At 37.4% G+C, this 22,927-nt stretch overlaps 1 protein-coding gene across 2 annotated transcripts in view; it reads left to right on the top strand.

Moving 5' to 3' along the window:
• The window catches only part of LOC126752530 (voltage-dependent calcium channel subunit alpha-2/delta-3), a 131,698-nt gene that overhangs the window by 34,715 nt on the left and 74,056 nt on the right, over positions 1 to 22,927 (top strand). For both annotated transcript variants that reach the window (XM_050463411.1, XM_050463409.1), the window contains exon 3: positions 22,079 to 22,160. In XM_050463411.1, coding sequence (XP_050319368.1) covers positions 22,079 to 22,160 — 82 coding nt within the window. The remainder of the gene's footprint in view (positions 1 to 22,078; positions 22,161 to 22,927) is intronic.

The raw sequence follows: 22,927 nt of genomic DNA, 5'->3' as shown, positions 1-22,927 counted from the left end.
CGGAAAGTGACTACAACCAGTGTTTCGAAGATTGGAAAATCCGTTGGCATAAGTGCATTGCATCGGGAGGGGATTACTTTGAAGGGGATGAAATTGATTTGGACGAATAAATAAAGAATTTTCAAAATAAATACAATGTCACCTTATTTTTTGGGCACAGGTACATTGTTAAACAAAAGTACTCGGAAAATTTAAATATAACGCAAAATATTTAATTATTCATAAACATGTATTTTGTCGCCTATAAAGTAATCAGCATCAGCTGTAATTTACGTATGCCAACAATTTTTCCACTCCTCGAAACACTTTTCATAAAAACTTTTCGAGATGGCTTTCAGCGAATTTAGTTTTATCTTTTCGATCGACTGGAAACGCGTTCCACGGAGGGGAAATTTTAGTGAGAGGACCAAGAAAAAATTACGAAGAACCAAATCTGGTGTATACAGTGGTACGTTTTTGCCTTTAAATTCGGTGACAATCGTGGCACGATGGGATGGTGCATTATCATCGTGTAAAATCCATTAATGTGGTTTTTTTGATTTTGGCTCGTTTTTTTCCCACCATTCCGATTATTGTTGACTTGTTTGCATATCAAACTCATAAACCCATATCTCATTGCAGCAGTTACAATGCTCTTCATGAATGATATCTGTTTACGTGACTCGTTTTGAAAAAAAAATCAGCTTTATCGAGACGAGTCGCGCAAGAACGCGTTTCATACCCAAAATATACTACAAAATCTTTCGAACGGACTCGCTAGAAATGTCGAGAGCTTTTGCTATCTGCCTAGCACTTGCCTGGCGATTTTCATATACCATACTCTACACGTTTTAATATTTTCATCAATTGAAGAGGTCGAAGGTTGTACAGAACGAGACTCGTTTTCAAAACGATCTCACGACAGTCGTTGCTCGTTGCCTTGTACTACTCGTAGGCTTTTGTTTTTGATAAAACTGAATCACAGTAAGCTCTCTCCAACATTTGCAACGATTCTTCTCACGAAATTTAGTTAGAAATACAAAATTTGAATCGCGATTGATAAAGCATGTATAGTAATATTATAAACTTAAACAAGTAAGGAAGGGCTAAGTTCGGGTGTCACCGAACATTTTATACTCTCGCATGATAAAGTGATAATCGAGATTTCATTATCCGTCATTTACATATTTTTCAAATAACGTATTTGTGTAAAGTTTTATTCCGCTATCATCATTGGTTCCTAATGTGCTATATATATTATACAGAGAAGGCATCAGATGGAATTCAAAATAGCGTTATATTGGAAGAAGGCGTGGTTGTGAACCGATTTCACCTATATTTCGTACGTGTCATCAGGGTGGTTTTTGGTCCATAAGTGGGCGACGCCACGCCCATTTTCAATTTTTAAAAAAAGCCTGAGTGCAGCTTCCTTCTGCAATTTCTTCCGTAAAATTTAGTGTTTCTGACGTTTTTTCTTAGTCGGTTAACGCACTTTTAGTGATTTTCAACATAACCTTTGTATGGGAGGTGGGCGTGGTTATTATCCGATTTCTTCCATTTTTAAACTGTATATGGAAATGCCTGAGGGAAACGACTCTATAGTGTTTGGTTGACATAGCTATAGTAGTTTCCGAGATATGTACAAAAAACTTAGTAGGGGGCGGGGCCACGCCCATTTTTCAAAAAAAATTACGTCCAAATATGCCCCCCCTAATGCGATCCTTTGTGCCAAATTTCACTTTAATACCTTTATTTATGGCTTAGTTATGACACTTTATAGGTTTTCGGTTTTCGCCATTTTGTGGGCGTGGCAGTGGGCCGATTTTGCCCATCTTCGAACTTAACCTTCTTATGGAGCCAAATACGTGTACCAAGTTTCATCATGATATCTCAATTTTTACTCAAGTTACAGCTTGACGGACGGACGGACGGACAAACGGATTTCAACTCCACACGTCACTCTGATCACTTTGTTATATACATATAACCCTATATCTTACTCTTTTAGTTTTACTTTTCATTGGTATTGTTTTTTACGTGGCTGGTCCCAAACCCAACGCACAACCCTATGTAGGGGATGTTTCGCCTTCTCACATTAGCTCGCCTTCGAACGGATGTTCTTAGGCTACCCAGAGGATACTTGGTCAAAGACCGGAAGTAGTCAGATGCTTGAGCCATGTGTAAAAGAATCGTTTCTGGCCACTCCCAAGTAAAAGGCGATCAGAGAACTTTCCTCACTTCCGTGAACTTCTACACATGACTCCATCCTCCTCTTTTAGTTTTAGGACTTATAAACAACCGTTACGTGAACAAAACTATAATACTCTCCTTAGCAACTTTGTTGCGAGAGTATAAAAATTAAAAAGGGAGTGTGTTCCGGGGCAAAAATAATAGCTGATAAGATTGTGAGAAATTCATCCTAATGGCTACCGAAGCCGTACTGAAACTAAGGGGCAGTACGATTCTTGGCCTGGTCTTACTTTCATCACATACAGAAAATGTAGGGAAGTAGGTGTTAGCTCGAGGGGAAACTCGTCTTACGTATCCAGAAGCTTCGGTGTTCAAGGGAATTGTATATCAGGTCAAGCATTTCAAACTGAACTTCCATCTTCATTACAAAGATACTGCAGGTCATGTATGGCGTGACAGTTAGTCAATCTAATTTTCACTCATTATACCCTTTGGTATATACAAAAATATACTATATATAAATATGGATTGATACCATCATTTTTTAGAAACTCTTCTTTAACTCTCTGTAAAGCTGAAACTCATTATCAGGCATCAGAATATAGGTAGCTCTGACTAGACCATAGATGATTTGTTGCAATTTGTGTTTAGTGGAATGTATGCGTCGAGTGAATTAGATGGATACTATAGATAAAATTTAATTGGGGCCTAAACGGAATTAGCGTGATGCTGGGTTCTAAATAAAATACAATACAATACCTAAACAGATGTTGAATCATGAATTCAAGGTGAAGAATCAATGCCTGTATTCTCGAAGGAGCAATATTCAACCAAATTTGTGAAAATGAAATGAAAAATGTCATAAAGACAAAATCCAACCGTGCTAGGCTATAAACGAAACGGGCTGTCAAACTTTCATGGTAAATGCAAGCAAATTATTTTCTCTTTTCATTCATGACATCACGAATTCATATGGAAGGAAACTGTCGAATCTCTATTTCTTTTATTCAGGATGTATTCAAAATTTAATCTCGTAAATATGCGCTAACAATTAAAACACTTTTTTTTTAGCTTTTTTTTACAAAGGTTATATCAAATATGCCCACAGTGCTCTTTAGAGTCTTCCATCGACTCTCAGTATTGCCAGTACTAAACTGCCAGCTGCGAGACTTCAAGCTGCATATTATGGCATTGTCGTTGGTGATGACATTACTGTTGCTCCACTAGGGCTAAATGCATTTTCCTTTTTTTAGCGCTGATGGAGTGACCCAAATGCGAAAATGCATTTGTTCATTCATTTAAATCGCGTAACAACAGCGAGAACAAAACATAAAATGATTTCGAAATTATTAACCCTTATCGGTTGCATTGGTATAGCAGTCTTATATTAAACTGTACCACTTTCAATTGCATTTTTTTCGGAATAAACTATTAATATAAACTCCAAAGATCCTTTCAAATACAACAAAGTATAATTTCCACTATTTTTTGAAACTTATATTACAATAGAAACTGGGGGGTTAAGGATTAATATAAAAAATATATAAGTACACATTTGATGAGACGAGCCTTATTATCGAATAGCTCAATGTTGCAAATTAAGAGAAAAGAAAAAACATTTTTTAAGAAAACGTTCGTTTAATAAATATTTATTTTATTATTTTTTATTAAAAAAGTAAATCCACATCTCTGATAAAAGATATCTAGCGGAGAGGAATACTTTTTCTGCCATAACTGTCTCAACCTCAAAAAGTTTTATCATTAGTATAGGCTAATACAGGTAATGATCGAAGTATCAGGTTGTCAAATATCTCCCTCCTGTCTTTTTGTCTTTTGAATTTCGCGGCTTTATACATGCGCTACAGAGCTCGTATCTGGCAATGCTATACATCTTTGAAAGGTCTTGACATAACCTACAAAACGGCGCTATATATGATTAGTTTAGATATTGCGCTCAACAGTTATAGACGTGTAAACATGGAGTTCGCCGAAATTCGCGCTATTTTAAAATTTTCCTTCGTTAAAGGCAAATTCGCAGGAGAAACGTTCCGTGAGATTAATAGTGTTTTGGGGGATGGTACACTATCACTTCGAACTGCGGAGGAATGGTTTCGACGATTCAGAGCGAGTGAAAACGACACCATTGATAAGCCAGCCGGCGGAAGACCTGTGACGACGAATACCGATAAAATCATGGAAAGTATCGAATTAGACCGGCATATGGCATCTCGTGACAACCCCCAGAAGATGAAAGTAAGTCAGCAAACCATTTTAAATCATCTGCAGAAGGTTGTGTATCGAACAAAAAGGCTTGATGATTGGGTGCCGCATGATTTGACGCAAAAAAACCTTCTGGACCGAATCAACTCCTGCGATATGCTACTGACACGCAACGAACTCGATCCATTTTTCAAGCGGATGGCGACTTATGACGAAAAATGGATCACATTTGACAATATAAAGCGAAAACGGTCGTGATCGAAGGCCGGTAAATAGTCCCAAACCGTGGCCAAGCCGGGATTGACGGCCAGAAAGGTTTTGCTGTGCGGTTAATGAGATTGGAAGGAATCCTCCACTAAGAGCTGCTCCCATATGGCCAGACGCTTAATTCTACCATCTACTACGAATAAGTGGACCGCTTGAAGTAGGCGATCGACCAGAAGCGTCCAAAATTGGCCAATAGGAAGGGTAGTGTTCTACCAGGACAACGCCAGACCAGACACTTCGTTGATGACTTGTCAGAAGCTACGGAAGCTCGGGTGAGAGGTTTTATCGCATCCACCATATAGCTCGGAAATAGCGCCAAGTGATTACCACCTGTTCCTGTCCATAGTGAACGCCCTTGTTGGTGTAAAGTTGAATTCAAAAGAGGCTTGTGAAAAGTGGCTGTCCGAGTTCTTCGCAAATAAGGAGGGGGGCTTCTACGAGGAGGGTATTATGAAGTTGGCGTCTAGATGGAAACATATTATCGAACGAAACGCCGCATATCTGAACTAAATCTGGTCACTGTAACACTTTTTAGAAAGCATTGAATAAAGACCATATATATCGTTGATATATTTAAGTACTTTAAAAAGTTTCCGACTTTTCCTTCTTATTGTTACAAGCCTGGCGGCGAACTTAATATACTCTGTTTAAGGTAAATATTATTAACAGTGCTTGAAATTTTGTGTTGTCAATGGTATTACGGTATCAAAACATTGAGATAATGTTGGATAGAGTGTAAAAACTAGGCTTGGAAATTGTCGTGTTGGCATCGGAGTGATAGTAGAGGATCTGAGCATATCATCTGGATTTTCGGTTAATATTTTGGGTTTAAAGCGAGGAAATCTACACTCGAACCAAAGGAGCTGAACCTTTTGAAAAAACGACGTCGTGTTAAGGCTGCACAGAGATGTTTGGCAGCTTAGCTGAGCACTTGCATTCATGAAATGAATCACTACCGGTGATTACATGTGGGTTTATGAAGACGACCTTAAAACTGACCAATAATCTATCGAATGACGCTCCAAAACTGAAACGAAACCGCAAAACCTAATAATTGCTGAAGGCACTGAGGCTTATAACAAGTGTATGGAAAACTGGATTAAGCGTTGGCGTGCTTGTATTGACTCAGAAACCTATTTTGAAAGCGAGAGTAACGATTGGTATTAACATACGTCAAAATGTATTTTTTCGCGGTCCGGATCAAATTTGATCAGATGGTGCATTGAGTGGTCTCAGGATGCTTATAGAAAGCAGAGTTTCAGTCACCATTCGCTTTAGCTTCAGCCAACGAATTTAGTTTCTTATTTCGTTTCATCACGTACGCGGCAGTGACAGGCAAAAAGAATGAACTTTACTCGTGCTTGTGTAGATATGTGTGTGTGTATGTGTTTATGTGGGTGAACAGAAGAAAATTTGTGTTACACAAATTAAAAATCTTAAAGTAGCACAAGCTTCAACCTTCATTCCGCGCTGCCCGCCGCACCCTTCAACGCTACGCTTTGCCAGCATATGCAGCAATTTATGCTCAGCGATGTTGTTGTTGTTGCCGTTGTTGTACGAATATTGTGAATGTTTTGTCTTTTAGTTTGCTGCCTTCGTTAGCAACTTTAATACGTGTGGAAACTTAAATTGCTAAGTGAGAAAAATAAGGCAAGAAAAAAATACCAACAAAAACAACAAATACAAATTATTGAGGCCATCAAAGGACAGATGCAACAAGCGCCGTTGCAAGTGGCGCTGCGAGTAATTGAATCACAGCGGCGCAGAAAACTCACTCAAAAAAATGCATATATAAAATAAACAGCAACAACAACACGGGCATAACAAAAGTGTAAAGCAGTAGGAGAAAAATAGTTTGTGAGCATCCTTGTGCATGGTTTTAAGTGTTTTGCGACATATTTTCAAGAGTTTATTGTTAAAGTTGCTTTGGCTCTTGCTTATTTCCTCGGCGTTGTCAACTATAAATGATTTTTGCGCATAAATTGCTCGTTTTTATGCGACCCCTTACAGCATGCGCGATGATCGATGAGGCCGTGATTGAAGGCAACAAGCGACGTGGCGCCGAAAAGATGCGCTTATATAATAGTAGTAGAAGTCTTAGAATGTGAGACAAGGTCGATAAGATACTTCAGATATGTATGACACTATAGAAGCAAATAAAAGGCTTCGATTGTGAACTATATATACTTATTAATTACAATAAAAATCAAGAAGCTGTAACACCCTTCACAGCTGCATAGCATAAAAGCGCATAAAAAGATCTTATCTTGATTCTGATCGTTTATATTATATGGCAGCGCTATTTTGAACAATAATCTGTGCCGAATTTCGTGAAACTATCATGCCAAATAAAATAGTTTTCCATACAAGAATTCGATGTGGATCGGTAAATTTGGAAGATGTAGCACTAAAAGAAATTCACGAACAAATGTTAAAAGTGTACAATGATTGTTCATCTACAATTAGAACAGTTGAAATATGGGTTGCTGAATTTAAACGTGGTCGTAAGAAGACGATCCACGTGAAGGACGTCCAAAAAGCGCATCAGTACCAGAAATCATAGCCAAAATACAGGATATGGAACAAAACCACATTCAAATGCGACTTTCTCAGCAACATATGGAGCGTTGAAAAAAGGACAAAGTGGATTTTGTGCGTCGATTCATCACTATGGATAAGACTTGAGTCTATCACCATGATCCTAAATCAAAACAAGAGGCTAAAGAGTGGTGTGAACCTGGTTGTTCGGCTTCGAAACGAGTTCGTGTATGCCAAGAAGGCATACGTTTTTTGGAATGCGGGAGGAATTTTGTTTGTGGATTACTTGCAAACTGGTAAAACAATTAATTCTGTATATTATTGCAACCTTTTGGACCAGTTGAAGGAACAATTTCGTGCAAAAATATCCGGTTTGCGGAAGCAAAGAATCTTTTTTCATCAGGACAATGCGCGGTGTCCTAAGAACATTTTGACAATGCCAAAAATTCATCAATTAAAGTTCGAATTGTTGGAGCATCCACCGTATTTACCAGATTTGGCCCCCAGCGACTTCCATTTGTTTTCAGAACTTAAAAAACTTAAAACAAGAATTTTTCTTCAAATGAAAAGTTAATAACAGCTGTTGAAGCGTACTTTTCAGACCTTCCGGATTCTTAGTTCAAGGTTGGGATCCATAGATTGGAGGATCGTTGGAGAAAGTGTACTAATGCTCAGGGAGATGACTGAATAATAACACAGGTCCGCAAAAAAAGGTCGATGAAAGGTTCGTTTGACCAAACATGGTGTGTTATATGTAGTTTGGGCCGCTGAAACCGAATCTGAAGTCCATTTTGCTCCATCACGTCAGGATTTTTTCCTAACCTCAAAATACATGTCGGATTTTACTTGACAGAAAAAAATTTAAAAATATTAACGGATTTAGCTTAATTTTGGAATAAAGTGGTTTTGAGGGGTCCCTGATTACGAAATAAATGACAAATTTGCCGTCAAAATTTTCAAAAAAATTTTAAATTTTCAAAAAATTCTTCAATTTTCAAAAAATTCTTGAATTTTCAAAAAATTCTTCAATTTTTAAGAAATTCTTCAATTTTTATAAAATTTTGTATCAAGGGATTTTCGAGGTCACTGATTTCGAAATTAAAGGTAAATTTTCAAAATACAAAATGGCGGTCAGAAAAAAAAAATTCTTGAATTTTCATAAAACTTTGTACAGAGGGATTTTTAGGGTCGTGGAATATTCGTGGAGGATTGGTCAACAAAAAGACTGATTCGTTTGTATTAATTTATTTAATAGTAGCGAGTTTTTTAGTTTCAAATGATTTTCGTAGTGCTTTTCTTTTACGTGGATTTGAAGTCTCTCTTTTTAGTGACCAACAGTAGTCTGCTAACATGTGGTCATTCCATACCCCCTGATATCTCTTTTCCATCTCTTGTAAATCCTGGTGGAATCTCTCGCCCTGCTCTTCACTAAAGTCACCCAGGAAAATATTCGACGTGTGAATGAAGAAAGTGCAGTTTTAGATTCATTAGGCATCCCAATTTTTCATAATTCTTTAACATTTTCTTGACAATATTTGCGTAATTAGGATCTTTTGTGAAACCCAAAAATGTTTGTGTAACTTCTATGAAACTTTGCCAGGCTTCTTTTTCCACCGTAGTCATTCTTTTTTCAAATTCAGTATCCTTTAAAAGCTCTATTATCTGTGGACCATTCAAAACGCCTTCTATTATTTTTGCTTCTGACAATTTGGGAAACTTTTCGAAGAGGTACATATAAGCTTTGCTTTGCTCATTTCTTATTGCTTTAATAAATTGTTTTACAAGACGCAGTTTTACATGGAGTGGTGGTACTAAGACTTTACGTCTTGGAATTAGACTCTCCTTTATAACATTTTTAGAGCCTGGAATTAATTTTTTCCTTAATGGCCAATCCTTTTGCACTTAATGTTTATCACGCGCTCGACTGTTCCACTCACATAAAAAGCATGGGTATTTTGTAAAACCGCTTTGTTGACCCAGTAAAATTGTTATTATCTTCAAATCACCACACAATTGCCACTGAGGTTTATTATATTGTAGTTTTTCTAGGAAGAAATGGAGGTTGTAGTATTCCTTATTAACACTACAGAATGAGCAACTGGTAACGAAGCATACTGGTTACCATTGTGCAGCAAGACTGCTTTTAAACTTCGTGTCGAAGAGTCAATAAATAGGCGCCAGTCGCTAGCTTCATATGGAATATCATATTCGTTTATTAGTTTCTGTTCAGAAGAAAGAAGGATGGAAAGAGTCACAGAATTGACAAAAGGATAAGAGATGGCAGATTTTGTTTTAGAGTTGTGCCCAAAAACACTCGTTAAACAAAAATAGCAATCCTTCTCATGATTTGTTGGTCTGCGCCAGATCATCGGAGAAGCAAACGTTTGTTTCTTGCGTTTCTTCAGTTGCAATGAACATCTCAGGCATATCTCTTTTGGAGTCCAATCATTGACGATGTCACTAGTTTCTATGCTGAAAACTTTCGTATAGCTACATATTAGTGTATCGGTAAATTGTTTTCGGATCTTACTTATAACGTATTCTCCAAAAACGACACAGAAATTGTCTTTCATTTTGCAAAATATTTTTCTTGTAGCATTATACTCATCAAAGGCCAAGTCACCCACCAATGTAGAGCTGCGGTTGCTTGATGACGACGCCTGCGGGCCCGCTTTCTTACCCTGCCTAGCCGCCGATACTGGGGTCCCGACTTCCTGCATCGTACTTTTTTTTCGTGTGCCAACCATGACGGCGTAAAGATCACGTACACGTACAACTAAACCCATTGCAGACTCACCTTAAGGAGCGTGATCCAGGGACTCTGCCTGATCACGGAACAACACCGTTGCTCGCCGTCACCACGTGGAGGTGCCCTGGATGCAGGCACACGATATAATTTGTGGACAGCGGCCCTAAAAACTTCTAGATATAAACTAAGTTTTGTGAACATTAAAGCAATTTTTATACATCCGGCAGCCATATTGGATTTTCTATTTTGTATTTTGAAAATCTGACTTTTAATAACTGATCAGCGATCCTAAAAATCCCTCTGTACAAAGTTTTATGAAAATTCAAGAATTTTTTTTTTCTGACCGCCATTTTGTATTTTGAAAATTTACCTTTAATTTCGAAATCAGTGACTTCGAAAATCCCTTGATGCAAAATTTTATAAAAATTGAAGAATTTCTTAAAAATTGAAGAATAATAATTTTTTGAAAATTTAAGCGGCCCAAAGTACATATAATACACCATGTTTGGTCAAAGGAACCTTTCATCGATTTTTTTTTGTGGACCTGTGTAATGTATATTTTGAATCATAAAATTGTGTTTTTCTTATCGAACGACAAAACTTATTGAACAACCGATATATGCTTGTTTGTTTAAGAAAACGTGTAAAAAAGTATTATTCAAAGTATTGCCCATATGAAGCCGCAATATTTTCCCTTTTTTTGACAATGTGCACCAGCTTCGCTACCATGAATGAATCAAGTCAATTTTTATTGGTTCCCCATTAATTTATTCACTCGGTTTTATAAGCTCCTAATACAATACGCGCTTCTGACTCCACCAAATAGAGTATAACCTTGACATTATGGATATGCGGCTATTACTTTCATTTGACTAGTTGGCCATTGGCTGCTTCAGACACTCCCAATAATCTTGATCGAGCAATTCTCTTCAGTGCCTAATATCGGGTGATTTTTTAAGAAGCTTGATAACTTTTTTTTTGAAAAACCATAAAATATGCTTGTTTGTTTATTTGAAACGTTAGATTGGTTCATGACATTGAAGATAATTTCATTTAACGTTACCGCGGCTGCGTCTTTGGTCCATTCGGAAAGTATTTTGCAACTTTTCCGAGCAGCCGGAATATTTTCCGAATTTCTTCGGAAATGTTGTCTTCCAAAGCTGGAATAGTTGCCGGCTTATTTCTGTAGATTTTAGACTTGACGTTCCAAAAAATAGTCTAAAGGCGTTAAATCGCATGATCTTGGTGGCCAACTTACGGGTCCATTTCTTGAGATGAATTGTTCTCCGAAGTTTTCCCTCGAGCTAAACCACATGTCAACCAAGATGCTAACAAACTTTTTGTTGCCAAAAATGGAAGAACTGAACTTGGTTGACATGTGGTTTCAACAAGATGGCGCTACATGCCACACAGCTCGCGATTCTATGGCCATTTTGAGGGAAAACTTCGGAGAACAATTCATCTCAAGAAATGGACCCGTAAGTTGCCACCAAGATCATGCGATTTAACGCCTTTAGACTATTTTTTGTGGGGCTACGTCAAGTCTAAAGTCTACAGAAATAAGCCAGCAACTATTCCAGCTTTGGAAGACAACATTTCCGAAGAAATTCGGGCTATTCCGGCCGAAATGCTCGAAAAAGTTGCCCAAAATTGGACTTTCCGAATGGACCACCTAAGACGCAGCCGCGGTCAACATTTAAATGAAATTATCTTCAAAAAGTAAATGTCATGAACCAATCTAACGTTTCAAATAAAGAACCGATGAGATTTTGCAAATTTTATGCGTTTTTTTTTTTAAAAAAGTTATCAAGCTCTTAAAAAATCACCCGATATTACAGCCTTTTTGGGGGCCGAAGACGTTCTTTGTCTCCTAGGCCAAAGTAAATAATTTTATATCGCACAAATTACTTATGGCCCATTCGATCAGTCAGAGCATATTCACCTTAAGCGTCCACCAAAATAGGAAGACTTTCGGTCGATGTTTTCTTTATATTAAAATATATTCAAGAACAAATTCATTTCAAGATGTTTCTTATTTATGGCTACTATTTATGGAATTGAATTATAATTAGGCTTGTGAATTATTAGATTTAAGAAGAAATGTTGAGAACTTATCTAACGCGTGATCACTAGTTCTTTGCTTCAGTATTGCTTGAAATTTCATTATGGAAAGACTTACGCATGAAAGAATGTGTTTCGCGCGATTCGCTCAACTTACTCAACAACTGAAGAGATTCAAGAGCTACCATTTTATCCAGAAAAAACAGTGGTTTGGTGTGATTTTGGTCCGGTGGAATCATCGGTCTATATGCCTTCAAAAATATTGACTGAGTGAGAACGTAACCGTCAATGGCGACCGTTATCGCACCATGATAACTGACTTTTTGATGCCTGAAATCAAACCTCGTTATCTCGGCGTGACTTCCCACACAAATGCCATCAATCAATTGATTTATTGTGAGCACACTTCGCAGAAAATTTTGTTTCGGTCGTTTGGTCACAAAGATCGTTTGACATTACATCGTTAAACTTTTTTCTGTGGTGATATGTAAAGTATAGAGCCAATGAGGACAAGGACGCCTCACTTTGTTTCCTTTGAGCAAAACATAACGCGTGTCATTCGCCAGTTACTCCACGAAGTGCTCGAACAAGTCACCGAAAATTGGTCTCAACGGATAGACCATCTGAAACGTAGCCGCAAGTAACAATTGAAAGAGAGAATCTTAAAATAATAAGTCCCAAAAATGATCTTTTAAATGAAAATAAACATTTCCCCCTATAATTGAAATTTCTGTTTTTTTTTTTTAAAAATTAGGGACCCTTTAAATGGGTTATCCTTAACATATGGGATTCGCTGCATAAGTCTTAGTCTACAAAAATTTAAAAAGTGGTGATGTATTTCTCAACATAGTCCCCTCGAGCTTACTATTTTTTTTATATTTGGAAACTAAACGAAGTCGCATATGGCCAAATCTTGAAAACTGTGAATGAGACAACAGTTCGAAATCCTAATTCTAAAAATTGGGCCTTCTTCTTTTGCTTTACTGGTGTAGAAACCACTTACGTGATTATAGCCGTTTCTTCTTTTCGCAAGGTGGCGCCAATTGGAGATTCCAAGCGAAGCCAGGTCCTTCTCCACCTGGTCTTTCCAACGGAGTGGAGGTCTTCCTCTTCCTCTGCTTCCCCCGGCAGGTACTGCGTCTAATACTTTCAGAGCTGGAGTGTTTTCGTCCATTAGTAGTAGTAGCTGTCTTTTAATTCGCTTAACTATGTCAATGTCGTCACATATCTCATACAGCTCATCGTTCCATCGAATGCGATATTCACCGTGGCCAACGCGCAAAGGACCATAAATCTTTCGCAGAACCTTTCTCTCGAAAACTCCTAAGGCCGACTCATCAGATGTTGTCATCGTCCATGAATCTGCACCATTTAGCAGGACGGGAATTATGGGTGACTTATAGAGTTTTGTTTTTGTTCGTCGAGGAAGGACTTTACTTCTCAATTGCGTACTTAGTCCGAAGTAGCACCTGTTTTCAAGAGATATTCTGCGTTTGATTTCGAGGCTCACGTTGTTATTGGTGTTGATGCTGGTTCCAAGATAGACGAAGTTATTTACGACTTCAAAGTTATGACTGTCAACAGTGACGTGGGAGCCTAGTGGCGAGTGCGGCGAATGTTTGTTTGATGACAGGAGATATTTCGTATTGCCCTCGTTCACCACTGGCCTTAGTGATGGCGGAAGTGTGAGTCGGAATGTTATATTGGTAGAAGAGCGCTCTATCCTTCTCCAAATAGGAAATTTTTTCTAGCAACAAAGGTAGTTCCTATGACCGCTTTGCCCTTCACTAGGTAATTGATATAGATATCGTCTTGAAAGTTCTAAAAATCGGTGACCACCAAATTTTCGGCATATAGGGCAGTCTGCATCATCTTTGAAACAGGTTCGAAAAGGTAGATATTTTCAGACAATCGTGCATTCCATCGTCTACGCTGAAACTCATTAAACTTATTTTTGACTACCGCCATTGGACAAGAAAAGTCGTCATATAAAGAATATAAGACCTCTGTGATTTCGTTTCCAAACAAAAAAAAAATCATAAATTTCGCCACTGAAATCTAAAACACCAGAGGCTGGACAACCAGGTTTTTGTAATTTAATCGGATATTTAGACTATTTGCATTCTCTATACGGCGAGTTTCTATACCCTCTCGTTTACGAATTTCGCATATTTGGCGCCTAAACATAGGAAAACGTGATATCCACAGATTATAACCAAGCAGGTGTGTGTGTACGTTGCCACTTAGTAACAAATCGTTTTGTGCCACACAAACACATGCATATCAGTGTTAATATAAATTTTTATTCGTGCAACACGTCGATGGGCGCGTCGCGGAAAACTTTTTATTCGTTGTTATTGTTTTCTCCTTATAGTTTCCTTTGCTACCCCTGCAGCTCATATGAAAATGTAACAATCAACGTGCTAGCATGCAAACAAGCTGCTTGGTCCTATAAAAAGTCACTTTTACTTTGGTAACGAAAACAACAACAAAGTATGTGTGGAAATATCACGCGACCAACTGAGTTTCACTTTCATTGTGCGTCGCCGTTTAACCGCCTACGTCACTTTACCTTCAATACTCTTTGCTAATCGCATTATGTTTGATTTAAGCAACTGTTTGCACTCCTACGCACACATACACACAAACACACACACAAGTCAGCTTTTTGCTAAAGGGTTTGAGAGTGGATTAGCTTTAAAAGAAGTGGGCGACGAGATCAACAGACACCCACCACCCAGACGCGGCACGCGGCAGTTGTCACCATTATGTCCTGCATTCAGCTAGGTAGTTGACGCAGTTCGCAATGACGGATGATACCCTGGTTACTCGCCGATGACATCAACTACACAAGCATTTTACGGGCTAAATGATTACCTTGAAGGTGGGAAAATGTAATGCTAAAACCTTTTTATTGGGGAATACAGTCCTTTTATTTAAGATTGGTTTTTGTATTCATACGTTGGCCTTGTTATAATAGTTTCAGTTTACTTGTCGTTAGAAACTATAGCGAAATACAGTTTTAGAAAAAGTAACTAGTATAACTAGTAATTAATCTGGTTCCTTAATTAAATGTAGTTGCTTAGTTGCGAGTGTGAATAAACAGAATGGTCGCCAACATAATATTTTATTTATAAAACACAACGGAAAACGTTAACTGCGCCTGCACCAAAATAATAACCTACAAACCGATCAACGGTTTGCATTTAACAAGCCGCGTTGTTTGAAATAAATAACCTTCAAGTTGAGTTAAGGTTACTTAATAAAAAAAATGATATTTTACAAAAATCTTCATCTTGATTTGGATCGGTCAGTTTGTATGGCAACTATATGCTTTAGTCGTCCGATATGAACAATTTGTGTGGAGATTATAGTGATGCGATTTAAGCGATTCCGAGAAACGAGTTGGAGAGAAAATAACGTGTGCAGCATTTCAGATCAAAATCTGAGAAACTAAGGAGCTAGTTCGCATATACATACAAGTATATAGACGGACGGATATACGAGGGCTGTCTGATAAATAACCGACCTAACCATTATGCACGCGACTTTTTCAAAATTTTTTTTTTTTATTTTTCTACATAGTCTCCTTGTAACTCCACACACTTCTCCAAAACTCGGTCTTATTGGCTCTAAATGTTCATGCGCGCACGTTTGTGGTCTAGCGTAAACAAACGCGGCACCCAACGCGCGGACAGCTTTCTCATGCCCAAATCTTGGTTTAATATGTGACAAACACGTTATTTTGACATCTTCATAATCTCAGATCCGGCGGTCGTCTAATCTTTAGCAATGTTATCGTTAGTGGTTACAGTTTTTGGACGCCCAGGACGTTCATCATCTTCCAAGCTCCTCCGACCACGTTTAAATTCAGCTGCCCATAATTTTACGGTGTTAAACGATGGTGCAGAGTCACCATACACAGAGTCCAACTCATCTTTGATTTGTGAAGGCGTATTGCCTTTCAAAAATTAAAATGTAATTACAGCTCGATATTCAATTTTTTCCATTTTGGGGTAATCACCGAAATAGACTCACAAAAACGACTGTCAACAGATAATTGCGCAAGATAAATTTCTGAAATCTTGGCGAGTAGCTATTATAATATGCACAATTTGAAGTAGAAACTTTTTTTTCAGATGTGCCGCTAGCTTCACGTTGAGGTCGGTTATTTATCAAACAGCCCTCGTACATATGGTCATGGCTACATTGGCGCGTCACTGATTTATATACGTATATACTTTACCTGGTCTCCGACATTTCCTTCTGGGTGTTACGAATTTCGTGGCAAAATTAATATACTCTTTTCAGGGTACAATAAACTTAAGTGTTGGTAGGTGACAGAGTTTAAAGGACCTTAACGCATTTGCAATACCTAGTAGGAGCTATAATGCGAAAAGATAGATATGGGGCTATTTCCGATCACCGAAAAATTGGTTACAGCAAACTTAAAAGGGACGCTGACTTAGTTGAGTCCTTTAAATACGTGTTGGAGCGTTGCGACACCTAAAATTTTAGTAGAATATTTTCTATTTCGGACTTCCTTCCAAATTCTATCTTTGATTTTAAGGTTAAAAAGCATCTTATGAATTCAATCGCATGGTTGTTTGAAAGTAATGCCTATTGAGTTACCAGGTGTGCCGTTATGAAGTGAGATACACATGTGTGTTGTTGTGAAAGAACCTTAATATTTTTTCTTGTTGGTTGTCATAACATCTGTCCAACATCCAACAGTTTCAAACGGTTTGAAAGGTATGGGAAAGGTCCAAAATTGAGGAAAATGGGTGCCACATGAAATGAATAAAAGACAAATAGAATTGAAAGAACATCACGAAAGAACATCAATTTCGCATCGATTTGTCACTGGCAATGAAAAATTTATTTATTTTAAGAATCCTATACGGAGAAAATTTTTGGTTAATCCGGGACAATTGTCGTTGAGGTTAATACAGCAAAAACAGATCGTAACAGATCGGTAAGAAGGCAATGCTCTGTGTTTGGTGGGATCAGAAGGGTGTGTTATATCATAGGCTTCTAAAACCTGGTGAAAATGTGAATACTAATCGCTATAGATAATGATAAATGATCAATTTAACTACATATGTATTGATCGAAAAACGGCCAGAATGGCTCAGAAGACACGGCAAAGTAATTTTGTAACACGACAATGCACCTGCACACAGAGCAAAATCGGTTCAGCATACAATCAAAGTACTTAGCTGAGAGCTGCCGGCTGGCTGAAAATGTTTTAAAATTGTACAAAAAAATGGTCTTTATAAGACGCACTCTCGATGATGATATGCAGGTACACAATACTATAAAATGTGTGAACTAATAACGGTTACATTAGGTTAGGTTTTACTGGCTGGTTGTAACGCCATACATAGCCTTACAAGTCCTTTGTAATGTCAGATGTAGGTGCATTAATTTTATGCCTGTCGGAAATTTTGTTTTATATTAAATGCTTTGGAGAGTTTTTTCGAATAATTGATTCATTTAATTTATTTTGAAAGAACTCTTCAAAATGTGTCGAGTGTAAGATATAAACTCTGATAGTGCTTGTGCTTACCTTTTCTCTTACTTAATTATTTATTTTCGTATTTCCACGTCAAAGCCAGTCCCTATTGTCACATTGCTTGTTCTTTATATGCACCTTTTTGTATATCTTTTATTACTCAATTTCTGATGTGGTCTCGATTTCTGCTCTTTGCTCTGGCCTTTTTCAATATCGCTGCTTTTTTACATTTTATTTTGTGCTATTTTTACAAGCCGGCAGCCCTTCCTAGCACCTGCTGTTTGAACACGCGAGTGTAGCTATTGAGCGTCTGACGTAAGAGCGTTTAAAATAGAATTCTCGCTGTTTATGCGCCTACATTCATACATATATGGATGGGTGTTGCGACAGCGCCGGGCAGTCTAACAGAAATGTATTGCCTTGTTTGAGCTTTAATGGAAGCTTTTTGATGGCAGCGCACATCCGCCTAAAGAAAACAAATTTGCTGCAGTATTTTATGGGTTTAGCTAATGAGTTCGATATACATACATGTGTACTTAAGCATATATAATATATGTATGTGTATACTAATATGTGTTGTATGTAATTAGGTATGCTCTTGTGCATTAGTAAATTGATGAAAACACAAAGTGCGAAATAATTGATTGAAATTCATGGCTAATTTGACGAAATCACAGTCAAATTTTATTTCTATTGAAATCAACGATATATGTAATTTGATTAATTTAAGTTCGAAAATGTTTAAGCTCCAAGATTAAACAAATAACTTTCCACGTAGTAATAAATCACTCAAAAATAAACTTCTCCTTCTTCTTCTTTATTGGCGTATACACCTCATTCGCGATTATAGCCAAGTTTACAACAACGCGCCAATCGTTCTTCCTCCCCGCTGTTTGTCGCCAATTTAAGATTCCAAGTGTAGCTAGATCCTTCTCAACCTGGTCTTTCTAACAGAGTAGAGGCCTTTCTCTGCCTCTACTGCCCCTACTACTACTACTACTACTGGGTCGAATACTCTCAAAGCTCGAGTGTTTTCATCCATTCGGATGACATGACCTAGCCAGCGTAGACGCTGTCTCTTGAACTATGTGAATGTCAATACGACATTCGTATATATCGTTCCAATGACTGCGGTACTTGGCGTTGCCAATGCATAAAGGACCATAAATTTTCCGCAAAACCTTTTTCTCGAAGGCCGGCTCATCAGATGTTGTCATTGTCCACGCCTCTGCGCCGTATAGTAGAACGAGGACGATGAGTGACTTGTAGAATTTAGTCTTTGTTCGTCGAGAGAGGAATTTACTTCTCAATTGCGTATCCAGTCCGAAGTAGCACCTGTTGGCAAGAGTTATTCTTTGTTGGATTTCGAGGTTGACATTGTTGTTGGTGTTAATACTAGTTCCAAAATTGACGAAATTATATACGACTTCGATTGCAGTGACTTGGGAGCCAAGTCGCGAATGCCACGACTGTTTGTTTAATGATAAGAGATACTTCCTCTTGCCCTGGTTCACTACCAGACCCATTTGCTTCGCTTCTAAATATTATATCTCACATAATATGGATGATGAGAATAGTTGAATTCCGGATGTATGTCTGCCCGACAAGTGATAACTTGAGTAAAAATCTAACATTTCTAGATTATTTCGCTTTATCGTATATAAATCAAGCACTAAAAGAAGAGCTTATGAGTGGTATAAGCCTCCCAGATTTCACTGAAGATGTTGAAGATGTCAAGCGCACCGGACGCCCCAGCCAACCGATGAAAACGGGGGAAAAGTGAAACCAATCGTTATGAATGATCGCCGAATGACAATGTCGATTTACACTTATGACATATAAAACGCAAGGCATCGATATTTGTTCCAAAAATGCTGAATTTTGAACAAAAACTGCAGTGAATAGAAAGTGCTCGGGAAGCACTAAATGAAATCAACAACGATGCAGGAATTTGTAATAACAGGTGACTATTGGGTTTATGGACTTGATGTTGAGACTAAAGCTCAATCGTCTCCACTTTATCCATTTTTTTTACTAACAAAAATAGCCAAGCTCATAAAAACACGTCTAACCTTAGCGGTAAAGTAACAAAGTAACAAATGAATACTGCCGAAAATAATCTCGTGTATCAAGGGGACTTACATATATAAATATATTAATAAAATTTACAATTGTACAATTGTAATTTTTTGAACACATCTTGTATGTGAACAAATGTGCCACACTTTAAAGGCATTCATGTTATCTTCATATTGATCATAAATTTCCTAAGGCCATGTCTATGCTGATGTTATACCATGTTCAGACCGAAAATTTGAAGGGATTCGATTACATTTAATTATATTCACTAATCAGCCCGTTCTCACTGCCGTTGGAAAGATGAAAAAACAGCTGTTTTTGCCATTCAAGAATTCACATCGCTTAATACTTATCAAAACGAAAGATTGTCGTATAGTATTTTGAAATAAAAGACGTTTTCTTTTAAATATTTTCCATATAATGGAAATAACGGACGCATTTTTTCATTTGTTAAGTCGATTTTCGGGTGAAATTAGATTCATTGCTTTAAAAAAATTTGATTGTTTACATTTTTTTCCCTTTGTAGTGTCTAAATCACCTGTAATAATGTAATAGATTTCCAATGCTGACAAGTAGATGGCGCAAAATCAGAGTCGCATAGAAAGATTTAGCGTGGATCAGTTTCAAATCACTCCGATGAAGTGATTTCGAACTTTCATTTTTGTATGGCGAAATCTTGATAAATTTATAAGATTAGTGGAATAAACCACTCAACAGCCGAAATTGTATGATTAAGTGTCGGTCTGAACAAGGTATTATGCTTAAAATATCCCTCGGTCTGTAAGAAAAAAATATACCAATACGTAGGCATATTTTTGCGTTCATAATACAAGTAAGAGATAAAAATGGGAACAAATTTTTGATTACTTTCCCTAGACTAATTTTTATTTGAACTCCCTCTAGATTGGTGCTGAAACATGAGTGAACTCATGAGTGTTCATGATTTATAACAAGCATTATACATATACTAAATAGATCTGTATTTTGTAAATTTTTTTTATTATACCCTGAACATGGTTCGTTGAGATTGTAACTACCTTCAAATTATAATAAGAATTATCAAAAAATTTCGACACCAGAGCGACCCCAACTGCCTCTTAAAACTAATTGTAAACATGAATTCACCTCAGAAAGTAATAGGACTGAGTCGATTTAAAAAAAATGCAGCTTCGATGCTGTGCTGCCAGCGCGGTTTCCAAGCATTGAAGGCGTCACGGAAGGCATTCTCCGGAATAGCCTTCAGAGGCGAGCTGCATGCTGCTTGGATCCACTCTGTTGTCTCAAAATGCTTGCCTTTCATCAGGCAAGGAAACAAAAAAGTCCGGGGGGCCACATTTACAGAATTACCGAGTTTTACACAGAATTTAATCGTGTACCTCTGCTCCAACGAATGCTGCATTTTCGGCTTGCACCACTCACAGAAACACGTCACGCGAAAATGTTTGTCCTGACTGTCCAGGTGCTCAGAGACAACTGACCAGCCGCTCGTTTGTTAGCTAGGAACGTCCTCTACTGAATCCAGTCGGTATGCGCACCCTCCGAAGTACAGTCACGGCGGAGGAAAATCAGTCTTATTACTTTCCGGACAAACCCTGTATATAGTAAAATAAATTTAACGGTGGTCCTCAATAAAATCTGATACTTTCCTTCAGAATCGACTTTGTTCGCAGTCAAAGTATTAAATAAAGAGAGTCTTGAGACTATTAAGATTGACACATGAGCGGTAAATACGTAGATTGCCTTTTGTGTTTCGGGAGTTGGCAACTCAAGTGTTGCAATCGAACTACTCACAACTTTATCGTAAAGTTTGGCATCCTTGATGTTAAACATACTCAAAACGTTTTGACATACGAGAACTATTTGAGTTGTTTACAGTAAATTAAAATATTCAATTCTATATTAAATCGCAAAATTTAACTAATCGCTGCATTTAACTAATTTTTTTGACAATGAAGCTCCATCAAGGACCAGCGTTTATCGGCGGTATGGTGAATCTCATCGAAGTCGTAGAGCTTCCTCTAAGACGAATTCGTGAGGGTCGTAAAAATCAGTTGTTATTCCGGAAATCACTAACTTTGTGCGCAAACTGATATTGCAATATCGTTATGTGACCTATCACATCACTCAAATTTATTGAATTAGAAAACAAATTTTATTTTTCTGAGGATTATTGAAGCAATTAGAAGCTTCATTGTCCCCTGTCGAATTAGTTTCTCTGCTAGGAGTTAAAGAAAAGAAACATTGAAAATATCCCGTGTAAACAATGCTGACCGAAGTATGGAAAGAAATTATTGAGAGAGACTAGAATATGTTTAAAAACCTGAAAAACTGTATATGTGTATTAAATTACTAGAAATGATAAAACCTTAGTTGCCTAATTCATATCAAATTACTTGTTTAAAGTTATTTCAGAATTAAAAATGTATGATATTCTTAAAATTCTTTACAAAAAACTCAAAGCAGTTTTTGATTATTTCCAGAGTGCGAAACTGGGCGCTTAAATTTGGTGTGGATCTTTGGGAGTTCGGGCGACAGTTTACCAAAATGAATGAAATCAAAAATGTAAGTAAAACAAGTAAAAATATATTTCGCTATTTCTCAAAATAGAATTGTTAATTAATGGGTACAACTGGTTATATAATAGCAACACTTAATGCTGACTATGTAAAGTGTATCTCTTATTTATGAAGTGAATCATTATTGAAAACAATCATTATTTAGTACAGGTCGCACAATTTTTACGCCGGATAAGTGCACAGATTAACTTTTTAGAAAACGAAAAGAGGTTTAAAATCTGTATTAAAACTAGCTGAGTAATATTTTTCAGAACTTTTCTTAATACTTCATCAAAAATCAGCCGCTTTTATTGGCAACAGCAACAGCAACAGCGAATTCTGCTCTTCCTGCTGCGTTTTTTAGTCCGAGTTGAGTATCTTAGTCAATTACGAGTATAAGGGTGAGAACGACAGCAATTCTTGCCTTGAACTTTTCAATAGTCCGAGGACGCCTGTCATGCAATTTGTCTATTCGAAAACACTACAAAACAAGAAAAAACGTTAACTTCGGTTGCACCAAAGCTAAATACCCTTCACAGGTGCATTTCTGTTAGTAACTATGTGTTCAGTTTGTATGGAAGCTATATGCTATAGTTAACCGATCTGATCAATTTCTTTGGAGATTACATTGTTGCCTTAGAAAATAATTTATACCAAATTTCGTGAATATATCTTGTCAAATGTGAAAGTTTTCCATACAAGCATTTGATTCCGATCGTTCAGTTTGTATGGCAGCTATATGTTATAGTGGTCCGATATCAGCCGTTCCGACAA

Source organism: Bactrocera neohumeralis, chromosome 3 (assembly GCF_024586455.1).
Source record: "Bactrocera neohumeralis isolate Rockhampton chromosome 3, APGP_CSIRO_Bneo_wtdbg2-racon-allhic-juicebox.fasta_v2, whole genome shotgun sequence".
Classification (NCBI taxonomy): Eukaryota; Metazoa; Arthropoda; class Insecta; order Diptera; family Tephritidae; genus Bactrocera; species Bactrocera neohumeralis.
The sequence above is the reverse complement of the archived record's forward strand: the minus strand, read 5'-3'. Positions and strand labels throughout refer to the sequence as shown.